We start from the raw sequence: 16,839 nt of genomic DNA on the forward strand, positions 1-16,839 counted from the left end.
ACTGCATTTCTTGGTCTTGCAAGAGATAGGGACGATTAACATACATCAGACCATGAAGTGTCCCTTATAGCAGAAAACCTCTCTAATTTAAGTGCTGATTAGAACCTACTGGGCATTAGTTCTCAACTACCACTACTTTAAAATGCATGCCCTCAGATTTTTCTTAAAGTTTCGGAATATGTTGACCTAACCAATAGTACTTATTCGACAAACTTATAGACCACGATTACCACCTCTCTCCTAGTGATGAGGTGGGCGGGGGGGGGGGGGGGGGGGGGGGGGGGGGGGGGGGGGGGGGGATTTTGAACCCCAACGTCTAAAGAGGGTAATTGTTTCCTCGTTTTTCTTTTCCTTTAATTATTTTGTATAGAATTTAATAAATACTAACATTTTAAACAAACTGAATTTTAGATTTAAAACTAATAAGTTTCAAGTTTTAAACGGCCACCTCGCTCGAGAAAACAAATTCAAATAAAAACTGCGTGACGAATTGACAAACGGGTCGTTTCAGATTACTATTAATTAAAAAAAAGTTTTTAGTGTTGTACTTCGAGTACTTATTTTGGAAATGATATTCACGCGCAGGATACATTTCTCGAATTAAGTTGGCAGTTGGGCATATAATTTAAACTATAATACAAACAATAGAGTAGCCTCGGAATAGATTGAAACTTTTGTTGATAAAAGGAATGCATCCGGAAAAGGTAAAGTTTCAGGCGATGAATGGAGACTGGGTGTTTGGATTTCTAGAGAGGTGAATTATCTTAAGGAAATATAATTAAGGGAAAAAATCACGCAAGGAAGCTAGATATTTCATGTGTATCTGAATGAAAGAAAAAGGGATGCGACATTAGAAAGATACGAATTAAGAATTAAAGAACGGATTTGAAGCATGGTCAAGAGTAAATAGAGAATCAAATGGTAGTCAAGGGGTCGGTCTAATTATAAATAATAGAGGAAGACAGCATGCCAAGAAGTATGGATTTGTATCTTCCAAAAATGTTGTGTATCAGAATGAGAGTGGGGATCAGAAGATTATTTATCGTAGCGTGCTACAACCCAGTTGATGGCGAAAGGAGCGAAGTAAAAGACGCCTCCTGGGATACTATAAATGATAATAGAGGTCTTTTGATCATGGAGAAAGTATCATTCGACTATGAGATATGAATGGATGGGTTAGTGTCCAACACAAAGGTACGGAAAAGATGCTAGGTAATGTTAGAGATAAAAAGATGGCAACGGGGATATATTAGTTATCTTATGTTTAAAAAAGGGCTTGTTTATTACAAATACTTGATTCAGGCATAAAATTGAGAGAGCTATTAAAAGATACAAGGGTTATGAGGGGTCCTGGTTGTAAAAAGTATCATTACGTCTAAGGGTTAGTCTCAAAAATGAATTTGGGCCAAGGATGGAGAAGGAAGAGAACCAAAAAGACGAAACATAAAGAAATCAGAAATACGAATAGAATTTCAGAATACGGTATACAAACGGATAGATGGAATAACTTGGGAGACGCTAATGCCCAATAAAGATATAGAGGGCGCATACACTATGCTTCGAGAATTCATTGACAGGAATTCAACTGTAATACGTAGTACTGCGGTTGTAGGAAGAATGTCTGGTTATGTGTAGTCAAATGATGAAGTCTTAGGTATCGAGATGGGAGGAGTTCAAAAAGACTGAAAAAGGCTAATATTGTTCCATTATACAAAGGAAAGGGAAATAAAAACAACTTGGTCTAGGCGTCCTATACAAAAAGGTTACCTTCGCGCAGAAACTACTACCTGAAATTTAATTTAGGTTTTTTGTATAGTTAGAATGTCGAACAAAAGCCTACATGTTTGAAGCCAACAGTTAGGAAGCACTGTGTGTGTGAACAGTCGGTGAAGATAACGGGTCGCACTTTAAGATTTATCCTTTTTTTACTAAGAAAAAAAAACCATCCAAAACTTTTTTTTTAATATGCAATTATTTCGGCAAAAATCAAGCAGCAAGTTTCCAACTTTCCAAAAATAATATGCCCCTTGTCACTCTTAAAAAGTGTGTACATTTTTAGACCAAAATAATGATTAGTTTTCATAAAAACTCAATTATTATAAAATGGACAACTTATCAGGCATTGCAATCTCATTCTGTTGTTGATCATGATGACTGATTATGGAAAAAGGCTTGACGCAGTCTGTGGTAGCGGAGTGGGAGACGCCACTGTTACATGCGTATGGTTATCTGACAATATTTAAAGTATTTAAACAAGAAAATTCCTAAAGTAATTATTTAGATGTAAATATTTAAAAGAATAAGGTAATATCGTGATACAACAATTTGTTGTTGAGATATTGCAACTGTTTTGACGGTTTAGGGAACGACGGTGGAGGGGATGACAAAATTGTACGCTTGTTTACGAGAGGGACCCAGGGGTATGGGCTAGAATCCATGCGATCCACGTTCCCCTAAATTTGCGAAAAATATGCTGAAATGAGACAATGTATATTCGAGGTACCCTACCGATAGAAATCTAAGAGTATTTGCTAAAGATTCTCAAGGCTCTGAGAAGATCTGAGAAATTCTCCGCAGACACTCAGGTAGATATTTAAAGGTCCAGGTAGCCCGTTTAAATCATCTGAAGGTTTTAATATATCCTTTCCGAAATTGAAACAAAAATACGATCCTAAATAACAAGCAGAGAGGCTGACATTGAAATAAGAATTCGATCATAAATAACAAGCAGAGAGGACATCTCAAGAGAGTATCCGACACTCAAGGGTCCTTTTTTAAGCTTTCGGATTAAAATTTAGAGATTTTTTAATTTCAGAGTGAACAGTCTAGAACACAATGATTCGGAATCTACGGGTTTCGATGATTTCACATATCTAACTTTTTTTCAGTGTTTAAAATTGGAATTAATAACAATTAATTAACAAGGGAGTCGGGTTAGCGACGGTCAACTACTGTAAATAACTCTGCCCGCCCGGTACGTGACGAATACAATAGGAACATTATATGACTGTCGCATCACTCTTAAAATGACCTCTAAAAGGACCTTGAAAAGGGCCCAAATCTCCGACTATCTCTGAGACTAAATCATTCAAACTGAACCTGAAGATAGCCTCAAACGGGTCAGGCTATTTCACCTGAGAATACTCTGAGATTTCTATCGGTAGGATACACTCGAATTGTTTATATTGTGCTTGCCAAACGTCCTACGCATAACATTCTTTGTTACAGCGAGAATCTAGTGGATGATAATACCGATACCGGTACCGGAGCAGTGGTAAGTTGGCGAAGAAGGGAGAGGTGAATAGTGTTTAAATCAAAACAGACTGTGGGTTATTGCCTGTTGAAACTCGTCCTGTCAGGTAAATAATTCATTTGGAATTGATAGCCAAGCATCTTGGTTGCACGCGCTAAATAAATGTTAAATAATTTGTTAAACATGAAGAAAGACCTAAAAATTTCGCAAAATTTACGTTTTTTATAAAAAATAACGTAGTTTCTCAACAATATGACCGATTTAAAAACAAAAAACGGATTTAAAAAGAAGAATAGTCTCGTTTGAAGTACATAGAAGCCACTTTTTCTTTTTTTCCCTCAAAAACCTAATTATTTGAACATAAGAAGTAGATGAAATTAGAGGAACCGGACAAATGAAAAAAATCTTTAAAAATACTAGTAAAATTGAATGTTAAAATCCAGATTTATTATAAATAATCCAAAATATTTAGAAATACTCAAAACTGAGGAAATAATACTCACAATATGGCTATTCATTGTACAGCGGAGCAATTATTTATAATTTTTTATAATAAATCTGAATTTCAATCATAAATTTTACTAGTATTTTTTAAGATTTTTGCTATTTGTCCGATAAATTATTAAGATAATTCTCGAACCGGAACCGTCCACTGGAGTAATGCGCTACCCCAAACGATATTCACGTCCGTACAGAACTCACACAAAGCACAGATGATCTCGCTCGTTGACCGAGGTCGATTGCCGAATAGTTGAAGTGAAATATGGTTATGGTCCACGACCAACCTGCACATGCCCTTAGTCAGAAGCGTGCCTTGAACTTTGAATGGGGTAGCGTACTATCCCGGTGGATCATTTTCGGGTTGTCGAATTTAATTGACTCAATTATTAAATTTGTTTGAAGAAATTTTTCAATGGGATTAGCGTCTTATGAAAATACTTAATTATAAAATATGCATTTCTTAAATTATTAGATTGGCAAACGTTTCGACCACGGATAGGAGTCCTCCTCAGTGCCAGACATAAGATTTAAACATATAAGATTTAAATCTCTGAATGAAACTATGCCAGACTGAAATTTAGAAAACAGAAAAATTTCAAAACGTTAAAAATTTAAATGATTGTAGATTTGTTACACTATTAAATTAAAGTATCAATAGAAATTACTCGAGTTAAAGTTGAACTATTTCTAAGACGATTTTGGTATATAATTATAAAACTATACAATTTTTTTTTCAAAAACATACTTTTAAATTTTGAACACTTTCAATTTATTTATGATTACTATTTTTTGTAAATAAACTTCAAAGATGACAATTCAAATTTTGAAGGCTTGAATCCCATGGAGTTGAAAATTATTTTTATTTGATACTTGAAAATTTTTGAAAATTAAATTTCGAAAGCTTTGAATTTTTATTGTTTCCATTATTCAAAACTGTAATCTACAAACATTTCAATATTTAACGTTTTGAAATTTTTCTGTTTTCTTAATTTCACTCTAAAGCTTTACAAAATTTCAAGAGATTTCAAAAGATTTTTGAGAATTTTAAATATTTAAGGATGTTTTAAAAGATGTCAAGGAATTTTCAATTTGTTTGTATAACTTAAAGGAATTTCAAAGAATTAAAAAATATAGATAGGTTATTTTTTAAAACTCCAAAATACTTTAGAAATCTTTAAAAAAATCCAGGTATTTCAAAAGATTTGGAAGGATTTGAAAAATTTGAGAGAATTAAAAAAGATTCTAAGGAATTTTCAATTGATTACAGTAATTTAATATGAGATTTTAAAGGATTTGAAATATTTCAGGGCATTTTTAACATTTCGAGGAATTTTTAAGAACTGTAAAAAATTTCATGAGGTCTCAAAACATTTTTAAGGATTTTAAAAACACATCGAAAAATGGCGATTATGACTGGCCACCCAGATCACCCGCTTTAACTTCATCAGACTTTTATTTCCGGGGTTTTTTAAAGTTCATGGTATACGCCAGCATGCCAATGAATCTCAGCTCAATTTAAACCCAACATTCGACGTGACATCGTCGCCATATCGGTCGATCAGCGTGTGCAGGACACGTTTTTCACGTTTTGCTTCGAACTTCTTAGCGAAAATGCTGTCACGGTATAATAAACGTGGAAGTGACACCATCGTGGCATGCGAAAATGAAATTCTCTATACCTGAATTAAGTCCTGATGATCTAAAGAAAGCTAAAGTTTGCTCCTTCCACGAGGACTCACCTTTTACATTTCTGTGAAATTTTCCATACATTTTCTTGTCGATTAGCTGTTGGCCGAATTTTTAACCTCTGCTTTCTTTACTTTGGCTGTTAGAAGTGAGGCATCTAAATTTAGTACTGTACTTTTCTCACTTCTGATGTTAAAATTCAGGCCAAGAGTTTCGGCCGCCTATTCAGCAACTTTCTTTGTCACACGATAATTTCTAGATGAGATAGTAAATTTTCTTTTCTAAAGGGGCATGAATCTCTCTCTCTCTCTCTGCATCTCACTATGTATGGATGAACCTTCAAGCTTTCCAAAAGACAGATGAGGAGTCTGTGAGAGGTCGAATCAAAAGCTTTCCAATAGTCAATCAAGGCCATTGGCAGGATGCGCTGATGGGCTGCTGGGTCTTTGTTGGCACACCTGTCAAGTAGCAGGTACTCCCAGCAGCCTGGTGCACTTTTTCTCGAGCACTTTGTTTGTGCATCTCTCTTTTTTTTTATTTCAGTCACCATATACCCTTAGAAATAATGTAGAAACCTTCTTTTACCTCAGGGCGTATCGAAAGTGGTCGTCAAAAAAATTACTCAGCAAGGCCTCGAGCGGTTGCAGCGCACAATTTTTCGTACTTAAAAACTTTAAAGGCGTTTTCTAGAAACGCACTTTTTTGGTGTGGTCGCCACGATTCCAACCGATCTAATAAACCGATTTCGTTCAACTTTTTTTTAAATGTTCGTAAAAGGCTTGGCTATCACATGACACTCGGAGAAAAAAACGATTTTTTTTTTAGAAATTCACTATTTTTTTATTTATCAATATTTATTAATGATTGAGGGTCATACAATAGCTACTTATGGACTCTTTAAGAACCAATTAGGTTTTTGTGTTTCAGATGATCCGAATTTGAGATATCATGGCAACCGTTTTTTCACATGGCTTCTTCAGATCGCCCATTTCTCAGCTGGATGTTAATAAAAAATTACTACAATTTTTTTTTCGTTAGTCAAAATTATGTCCTACAACATAATAATTGCAAATGTCTACTAAAAATTAGTGCAAAAAAATTATTGAAAAAAGGGTCCTTGAACAAATACTACCCCCTTAATAATTTTGAAAAATATATTCAAATATTTAATGACAAAATACTTTTGTTGAAAGTTTTCAAAAATTAAAAGAATTATAATTTTTTCACTATTGAGTCTTCCATTTGTCTTGTAGCATGTTTCTGGTGCTTCACTAATATATTTGATGTTAATTAAAGTTTTAAAAAAACAGTATTTTTCATGGCACTTACATGATTACAACGTACGACGATCTTTGACGATATATTTCTATTTTTTTTATTTAAAATATAATTCTAATTTTGAGAAAGTTTTTTTGCTCTCCTGAAAAAAACTTGCTTTTGGCACTTCTATGGTTCTACTGAAACACCCTATTTAGCCATTTTTTACGAGAAAATAGTTTACTTGAGTAAATCAAACAATTGATTGAATTCCTGATGCTCTTGACCGGTTATATATGATAAACCATTTTATCATAAAAATGTGAAAGTTGAGCTTATGTTATCAATATTATTGCACTTTTTACTGCTCTAACAGTATATAGTAATATCAAACATATTTATCTTACCAATTGTCATAACTATGGCCCAGACAAGAACCACTCTACGTCCAACTGCACCATCTATGTTCCAAAACCAAAATGGTATAAAAGAACAATAAAAAATTTCATCTCCTAGTTCAGTGCCAAAGATAAACAAGTAATACCAAAAGTGATTTTTGATTCTAATTTTGTGCGGCTCGGAATCTGATGTAGCCGTGATTTCTCCACTGCTGGAATCATAATCCTTCCGCTTATGTAAAATTTCTTTCCATGCCACTTCTTCGTCACTAGAACTTGGTTCATTTGCAAGATATCTATTTATATAAATGTTTGCAATATTGACGCCATTCTTTTTTTCATTGAGATCAGATGTTCCTCTCTCTACTTTTTTCTGTTCCGCTTCAAAATTCGCATTGCGATGTATTTCGACCCCAAAAAAATTTTGGATTTTCGCAACTAAGTGTGGGTCTTTCAAATATTCTGTCATTTGCTCCCACATTTTCTATGGTTTATAAATTTCGGCGTCTACTTGAATTTTCATTATGCACTCAAAGCCTGAAAATAAATAAAAAATAAAAGTTAAATATTAAAGACCTCACTGAAATTGATGTTTTGTTTTTAATTCAAAAGAGTTTGCGAGAATTAGATTTAAAATATAAATTTATTTAACTAGGCATGTCCATCGCTAAAATTGTGAATAATCCGATGAGTACTTTGATGGTAAGATCATTTTCTTTACACACACATGCAAAACTCTTATCTGCCCACATTTTACAGGCATCGAAAATGGCCGATTCCACACTGTGCGCGATTTCGTCGGGAGCGCATGATAATCTGAAAAACTGCACCCGATCCCAGCGAAATCGTTATAAAATTTCAATCATAACCACGTCTCAAGACCGTGAGATAGGTGGTTACAGTCTGTGACAGAGTCAATATGACGATCCGGCAAAAGGCTCGTGCACCCTTAGGACACGGAGTGACCCAAGGACGAGCGCTTTCTGTATTTTTCCCACAAGTGTTAGCATATTATTGACACGCAGGGATGCTTTTCTGGATATTAACCAGTGAAAACGTGGCACCTACAAGAGCGCCGATGATAAGGATGATTAGTTTAACAGAATATTCCGGGGTCACTCGTCGTAACTCAAACATAAGGTCTCCATACCTCTCTTTCTTTTCATTTTCCTTGGCTATGCTGTATTTGTCAGCTGGTACCGAAAATTCGGACAGCGAACATGATGCACTTCACGAAGTCAAGAAGAGCTATCTCAGGCCTCGAAGGTGCAACAGAAACAATTGTCGAGAATATAAAGTTCCATTATATGCGGCACTTCTCATTCTCGACAATTGATTCTATTTCACTAGGAGCATTAAGAGGTAGAGTAAGAGTGACAGAGATGGTAATAAAGCACTCTCAGTGCCGCATTGTTCCTTTGGATGTAGATCGTTCCCGCATAAGTTGGACAACTAGATAGTATGTGTGCTAGATGCTCGGGGTGTGAATCGCACGAGCTGCAGCTATTATCGGGAATTTTTAGGCTCAAAATGTGGCGAAGATATGTTAAGGTTGAAATAACACTGTCTTAACATACCAAAATGAAACCCTCCGTAAGAGACTTCAGTCCGAGTGATTTAAGGAAAGCAAAAGTTAGCTCACACGAAATTGACTGATCCTCCACATTTCTGTGGAAGATGCCGTGCATCCTTTTATCGAGAAGCTCTTCAAAGAAGTTTTTCTCCTGTGTATTCTTAATCCGGGCTTTCAGGAATGAGTACTCGAGATAGATCAGATTTGATACATTTTGCTCATCCCAAATATTGGAGTGAAGTCCGAGTGTTTCAGCAGCTTCCTCCGCTGCTTTGTACAGAAACACTCCTTTGCCCACTCCTTGGTGCTTCCTAAAAATTTTAAGAAAAACGTCCCTTCCATTTGCCACTCTATGTGCTATACTCAGAATAATCATGTTGTGAAGACATTCAAGATTCAATATTTTGCAACCACCTTGACGGCGTGAGATGTAGAGTCGTGGAACAGAAGACTTAAGATGCAAGCTTTTGTTCATGTTCATAACCTTTCGTGTCCCGATATCAAGGGATCTGAGCTCCTTCTTCGTCCATGGAACCACTCCAAATGAATAGAGTACTACCGGAATGACAAGCATGTTCGTTGCAGATATTTTGTTCCTCGCCGACAACTCGAAAGAACAAATCTGCAAAGGTGTCATATAGCGCTTCTATCGACGAGTTCAGGGTCTTCAGGGATGTCATTAGGTTTTCCTCGCTTCAAATAAACCTTTACGCATTTGTCTAACCCAAATTTCATTCCTATTTCCTTATCGTTCGACAATCCCTAGAGCTATATGCAGTTGCTCTTTGTCTTTAGCATAGATCTTAAGATCATGCATGTAAAATACATGAGTGGCTTGTACTTTCAATTTGCAGGCTTGCCACGACAGTACCGCTCGGAATAGCAAAGTGCTAGAGATAGTCCCGAGATTCCGCCGATCCATCGCATTGACTCTTTCTTCATTCGTTCCCCTAACTCTAGAGTGGTCGGGATTGTTGGTCGACCCATTTTCGAGAGCCCTGCGCCTGGTATCCTAAAGTCACCGTGCTAGACACGCCACCCAGGTGCCATTCAGCTTTCGGCACGGTTTTCACACCTCCGCTTGGGGGTTAACTCCTTCGGGTCCAACCCTGGTCAATTGTCCGCGACTGCCTATATTTTTTGTAACCATATTCAGCAGAAACCCTTGGTACAGGGACACTATATACGTAACCCGAGGACGCGTTCGGTGGCTTTGTCATAGGCCTTTCAGTTTGAGTCTAGAGGCATCAAAACTGGACCATAGTAGGTCATCCAAACTTGCAATGCTGTCTTCGTCAACGAAATCCATTTCGATGATTTTTTTCGTTTGCACCTTCTCTAAACCTGTCATACACTCTTTAATCTCTTCATGCATCAAATTACTTGAACGAAAACAAACTATCACGAACGAAATAAACCTCTCCTAGCCTCTTGTGGGAACGACAATAATACGACAATAGGTAAGATAACAATGTTGACCACCCTAGAGTTGGGGGCCCCAATCAAGGCGGAGTCAATGCGATGGATCGGCGGAATAACGAGACTTTTATGTGGGCGGATCGACTCAATTATTACCTGCTAGAGTGCTAGGATAGCAGATGGCCCTGAACGAGGAGATTACATGTCACGACTGTATGCTCTATGGTCCGAGAGACGCCCAGAGCTCTCGTATTTTTTGCATAAGTGACTGCGAAACCGTGTCGAGGAACTCCGGAAAAGGGCTTTTATAAGTGTATCGTCTAATCAACCGCAGCTTCAGGAACTCATTATCGCGCGACTTGTTACCTTTATTCCACATAGCAATGACCTCCCCCAACAAAACTCCAGCTCAGTCGAGAGCAACATCGCCGACCTATATAGCATCCGATTCTTTTTTAAACCTGGATCCCATCCAACAATTACGATTGGAAATGCGAGAATTAATACGCGATAATACCAGAATGAAGGAAGAACTTAGCACACTTAACGAAGAGGATCACAGCAGGAGAAGAGAAATTAAGCAAGTAGCAAGAAACTCAGCACTCATTACGGACGACGATTCAGATTCCGAAAATTTGGAAAATAAAATGTCTGGAATAGGAATAAAACAACCCTTACGACCTTATAACTTTCCTGCGCCAGAAAACAGACAGAAACCCGCACCCACGAATCCACAACTACTAAGGAGTATGGCAACAGAACGGCCCAATGAGCTGCCAATTGGAACAGCTCCTGCAATCACTTCCTTCTCACCAGCGAAGGATATGATTAGAACAATAAAAATACTGAATGGAACTAATGATGCCGGTATTCACGAGTGGATAAAAAGCGTAAAAAGAGCCCGTTTACGCTGTGACAAACTAGACTTATTGCTCGATTTTGTGGTAACTAAAAAAATTAAAGACTATTCCGAACAAGCTATACGGCATACACCAATAGGGAGTTTTGAAGAATTATACTTAGCTTTGGAAACAAACCTAGAAGTACAAAGCCCGATTGAACTGTGCCGAGCTAAATTGGACACAGTTAGACAGGGTGGAAACACCGTACAAACTTTTATCCAATTGTTCAGAGCCGCTTATAACGAATTAGTATACGCGGTACAGGCAGAGTATCCATCTGGGACGGAAAGGAAAATGGCTCTAAAAATAGAAGAAAACAGCGCGATTAAAAGATTTGTAATGAATTTAAGGGATGATATATCATCACAACTTAGACCCATGAGACCCGCGACCCTGAATAAAGCACTCCAGGAAGCCCTAGAAGCAGAGACTTGGCAAAGAGAAAATAATAAAGATAGGATACTAAGACAAAGCCAACTGCCTAGACAAAGCCAATAGCCTAGAGAGCCATTGAAATTTCAACCTCGAATTACAGTATTTAGGCCTTCGGCTAACACGATACCGAATCAGCCCAAGGTACCCAACGCGAACATCCCGCAAGACGAAAGATCTAAAATAAGTTGCCATAAGTGCGGCAAAATCGGACATTTCGCCTCCCAATGTTATAGTAAAAAACAGGGTTTTCACCCAGGCTCAGCACAAAATCGACCCCCACAAATCAAGACAATTCAGGAAAACCAAGAAGAATATTTTAAACAAGTGGAAATAACAGAAGAAGAGATAGCAGAGCAGAACCAATACAAGGAACAAGCAGTGTCAAAACTTTGTGGAAGACTGCAATCAATCCATGGAAAACGAATAGACGGAACAATTTACAGACTATTAATAGAGAGCGGAGCAGCCATCAATTTAATTAAACGAAACTTTCTACAACCGGACCAAAAAACAATCAAATACAACAAAAAATTTTCCATGGGAGATGACCATCATAAATCATCAGAAGCAACATACCTAATCTACTGAGAAAGAAAACAATTGTTCCATGTAATAGAAGACAATTTTCCTTTGATAGAAGATGGTATAATAGGTTCACCTTTTTCCACAAATATCCAAGGTATGCCATAACTCGAAATTACCTAGTTATTGAAAAATATAAACTACCACTACATTTCGAAGGTGATTACATATCCGGAAACACAACAAAAATTTGCAAAATAACGATGGAAGCTGAGGAGTACCAAACAGTATGGACAGAAGAACAAAAAGAGGTCCCCCATGGCATATACACTATTTCTAATAAAGAACTAATCATAACATACCATAATTATGAAAAAACACCAGCCAAAATCCCTCAAACAATTCTATTTGAAAGAATAGCATCTATAAAAACACGAGTCGTAGTTTCAGAACAAAAAGGGGGTGATAGCACTAATAATTCTACCCATTATCATTAAATGGAACGCATTAAGGAACTGCAAGATAAATTGAACCTAATCTACATAGAACCAGAAATCAAAAAACAAATAAAGAAAATCCTACTACAATACGTAGACGTATTCACGTTAGAAGGAGACCCCTTACCGTGCACCGATTTAACGGAATATTATTTACTGCAATTGATCACACAATCGACGAATGGTCAAAGTTCTTTCTTTAAAGATATTTAGCAATGTAGTACTCGGTTCTTAATTTTTAGGCCGAAGGGTTGAATATTTTTGAATCATTTCTTGCATACGTCATCTACATCTCATTTTTTGAAGCACACAGAGCCTAACTAGATTATACGTGTATCCTATTTAAAATTAAAATGTAGATTAAACAGCATACTTAGCTAACACTGCGCATTATTACTACTGTTCTTTCCTTTCTCATTGTTCAAAAAATATAAACATTTTATCGTAAAAATAGCTCTGCTTGCTTCCAAATATGGTTATTTAGATGAGGGATGCAAAAAATTAGACAAAAATATTCAACGCGTGGCCTCAAAATTCAGAACAAAGTATTCAATTGCTAAATATTTAAAAAAATTACTTTGACCATTCGTTGTTCGTGTCATCAATTGCAGTAAATACTATTTTTTTATTATTTACAGGAAACAAATTTTTTTAACAGATTATTTGTTTTAAAGTACTAAATATCCCGAAGAAAATAATCTTTCAGAATTCCTACGACTTACAGGGGTAAACAGTTGTGAAAATAAATCATTTGTTGGAAATTATATAAATAAATTGATTTTGCATATAAAAATTAAATGAATCCACCGTTTCATAATGACCTATCTCACGGTCATTTTATTAGCTCCCGTTCCCGGCGCTATTTTCTACTAGCTGATTTAAAGAAACTTCGTTTAACAATGTGGGTATAATGAAACTAAAAAGGTATTAATATCTTCTACTTTTTGCAATAACTATTTCAATGTTTTTATATTAATAATTTATATAATTTTTCCATAATTATTCCAAGCACTATTCATGTAATCGTCAAAAAATTATTGGAAAATCATTTTAGGTCCACAATAATTTTACATGCCAATAAATGATCCGAAAACCAGATGTAGTATGTTTATTTATTTTTTAATTATTATTCACTTATTTTTTCAACCAAGAAACAAACCGAACGAAAATTAAGTGCAGAATAATTATAATAACCAGATGAAGAATAGCCACAGCGGAGGGACGACAGCTAGTTTTAGGTAATAATTCGACGCCTCCATTCCATACTCTGTCTACAGAATTTCTATTTATACCGGCGACTAGGCTACCAAGTAGACCAGCTGAAAGGGATTAAAATTAAAAATTTGTATTTTGACATTAATGCTGCGAATGCTAGAAATTTAGAATATACGAGTTTCGATCATTTCAGATATCTGACCTTTTGTTAAAGTTTAAAATATCAATGAATATAATGTATCTGATAAATGGAATGAGATACTCCAAACAAATATTTTTAATTTAACTCCAGAATAATATATAAGTATATAATTATAATTATAAATTAAATATAATAAGAAAATTCATCTATTAAAAAAAGTGTTAAAACATTGAACAAAATTTTAAAAAGGGCTAACTATTGTAAATCACATTTCCTGTCCAGTATGTGATGGGTACAATATGACTATTATATGAATATTATATGACCCTTGCATCACTCTACTATGCGTTCATTAAGGGCATGTGATACTTACAGTTTCCCCGGCTTTTTTCTCACGAAAATGAAAGTGTTTAAAAACTGAATTGGGAGATGCTATAAAATATCATAACGGACTTAACTTTTTTAATTGCCTGCAAATAAGGTTAGTTCCGGGAGATTAGTTACTATGTTTATTTGTTATTCCAAACTTTTCGGCCAAAAATATTGTGTAGTTTGGAAGCAACGCTCGGGTGAATTGTAACACACATAATCTCAAAATATACACGCACGTTGTTAGCAATATCAACAATTTTTTGATAAAAAAAAACACACAAAAAAAGTGTGTGGGGACGTCCGTTAGCATGTTCGCTATCATTTCCCAGATTTTGAAGGCAAAATATTTCTTATCCTAGGAAAAAAGCCGGGGGAATCTAACACTGAAAAAATCGATACTATTTCCTAAGCGCTATGCAAATTAATCACATTTTGCTAAATTAAAAATTTTTTAATTAATCCACAAAAAAGTGTGTGGGGACGTCCGTTAGCATGTTCGCTATCATTTCCCAAATTTTTAAGACAAAATATTTATTATTCGAGAAAAAAATCCGGGGAAACCTAAAACTGGTAAAATCGACAACTTTCTAAGTATCACATGCCCTTAAGGGCATGTGACATAGCCAAATACCTATATTATCGACCTCACGTTATCAGCTCACTGAATATTTTTTTGAACCTAAGACCTTTTTTTGTAAATAAAATATTGAGCTGAAACTTTGAAAAAAGTGAGGTCGGCCATATAGGTATTTAGCTGTGTCACATGCCCTTAAGGACATGTGATACTTCGTCGTGTGGTCAATCGGGTACAGTTCCCCTGGCTTTTTCCCACAAAAATGAAAATGTCTTAAAACTGAATTCGCAGATGCTATAAAATATCATGACGGACGTCGCCGGACTCTTTTTTGAGTGATAATAACAACAAAATTTTATTGCGCAATATAAAAATTTTATGCATGGGCACTATTTTGAGGTTAGGATCGTTTTTCATCTCTCTGTCATTCTGATAATGTAGGTCTCTGTCGTACCGATGCTGTGGGTATCACTCAAGAATAATTATGGAAGAGAATTATAACACGCATAATCTCGAAATACACACACGTCAAATTTGGCAAAATGAAAATTTTGTTAATTAACCCACAAAAAAGTGTGCGGGGATGTCCGTTAGCGTGTTCGCTAACATTCATCAGATTTTGAAGGCAAAATCTTTATTATTGTAGGAAAAAAGCCGAGGGAATCTAACACTGATAAAATCGATACTAATTCCTAGGCGCCACACAAATTAATCAAATTTAGCAAAATTAAAATTTGTTTAATCAACCCACAAAAAAAGTGTGCGGGGACGTCCGTTAGCATGTTCCCTATCATGTACAACATTTTTAAAACAAAATATTTATTATTCTAGGAAAAAAGCCGAAGGGACCTGAAACTGGTAAAATCCATAATTTTCTAAGTGTAAAATGCCCTTAAATGTTGACCTCATTGCAAAGATAATTTTATTTTGCACAAATAAGCTATTTAACGACGTACATTTTGAAATGTTTAAATGCTATAACTTTGTTCATTTTTGGTTTTATGAAAAAAGTCATTATGATAAATTGTTCGACTGTTTGGCTACTATGAATATCCGTACAGAGAATTTTGGAATTTTTGAAAAAAAGCGGTCTCAAAAATATTGAAAATGCGCGAACTTTCTGAATTTGTATCCAAAATGGCTGGCCAACGTACTTTACCTTTAGTGTAGGACACTAAACGATTGTAACAAAGGCTAATATAACAGATACATTTTTTCAAGTGTCAGACACAGGCAGACATTCAGACAGGCAGGCAGGCACATCCGTAAAAACCTGTTTTTCGGATTCAGGGGGTCTAAAAACGTAGACATTCCCGGCAATAAGCGTTGAATTCGGAAAAATTAAGAATTTGTATTCCTATAAATACGCGATTTTTCCTCCGTCTAAAAATTCCCCAACGGGAACAGAAAAAGTGAAAATTGATTAAAATTAAATTTTCAAAACTTATTTGCCACATGAAGGAATTACAACAATTTATTACACATATTTTGTGAACTTATTAGAAGGAATTAAATAATCTCAAAATATGAACACTTTTGGGGATTAGAAGACATCTCTGTGAGTTTATCTGTCGGTATAATTAGAAGGAATTACATGTATTGAAAACACGTTCTCTTTTGGGGAATAGGAAACATTGTGGCGGTCGCTATGGAAATAGAAATAAATTGGTTTCTGAGATATCCAATTCTTATGATGACATTTTAGACAGACGGAAAAATCGCGTATTCAAAATAATAGAATAATCTTCACTTTTAAGCTGACATCTGAAAATATTAATTTTTCTCTATTCAATGCTTATTACCGGGTTTGACAAAAACTTTTTAACTTTAAAACTTTAACTTAAATGGATGACCTGAAGCTGTACGCTAGTTCAGGCCAGAAACTGCAGCAAGTGATCGATGTCACAAAGCAGTTTTCCAATGATATCCACTGTGTGAGTCACAAGTTATACAGTTGCGAGACTATTTTAACAGCAAATGAAATGTTGCGCTTTATAGTACGAGGGTAGTTCAATAAGTCCTTAGAATGAAGTATAAAAACAATTTTTTTTGGGTAAATTTTTTTTTATTTTTCAACATAATCTCCTTGGAGC

The 16,839-nt window shown here is 35.6% G+C and overlaps 1 protein-coding gene across 5 annotated transcripts in view; it reads right to left on the bottom strand.

Moving 5' to 3' along the window:
* LOC117178286 (sphingosine-1-phosphate phosphatase 1-like) overlaps positions 1–16,839 on the bottom strand; it is a 102,612-nt gene that overhangs the window by 54,844 nt on the left and 30,929 nt on the right. For 3 of the 5 annotated variants that reach the window (XM_033369650.1, XM_033369648.1, XM_033369647.1), the window contains exon 2: positions 7,105–7,632. In XM_033369650.1, the coding sequence (XP_033225541.1) occupies positions 7,105–7,576 (472 nt within the window). In that variant the 5' untranslated portion in view covers positions 7,577–7,632. Of the gene's footprint in view, positions 1–7,104; positions 7,633–13,637; positions 13,657–16,839 lie in introns of those variants that run through there. The other 2 variants (XM_033369651.1, XM_033369649.1) reach the window with 2 other exon arrangements.

This window comes from Belonocnema kinseyi, chromosome 8 (assembly GCF_010883055.1).
Source record: "Belonocnema kinseyi isolate 2016_QV_RU_SX_M_011 chromosome 8, B_treatae_v1, whole genome shotgun sequence".
NCBI classification, from domain to species: Eukaryota; Metazoa; Arthropoda; class Insecta; order Hymenoptera; family Cynipidae; genus Belonocnema; species Belonocnema kinseyi.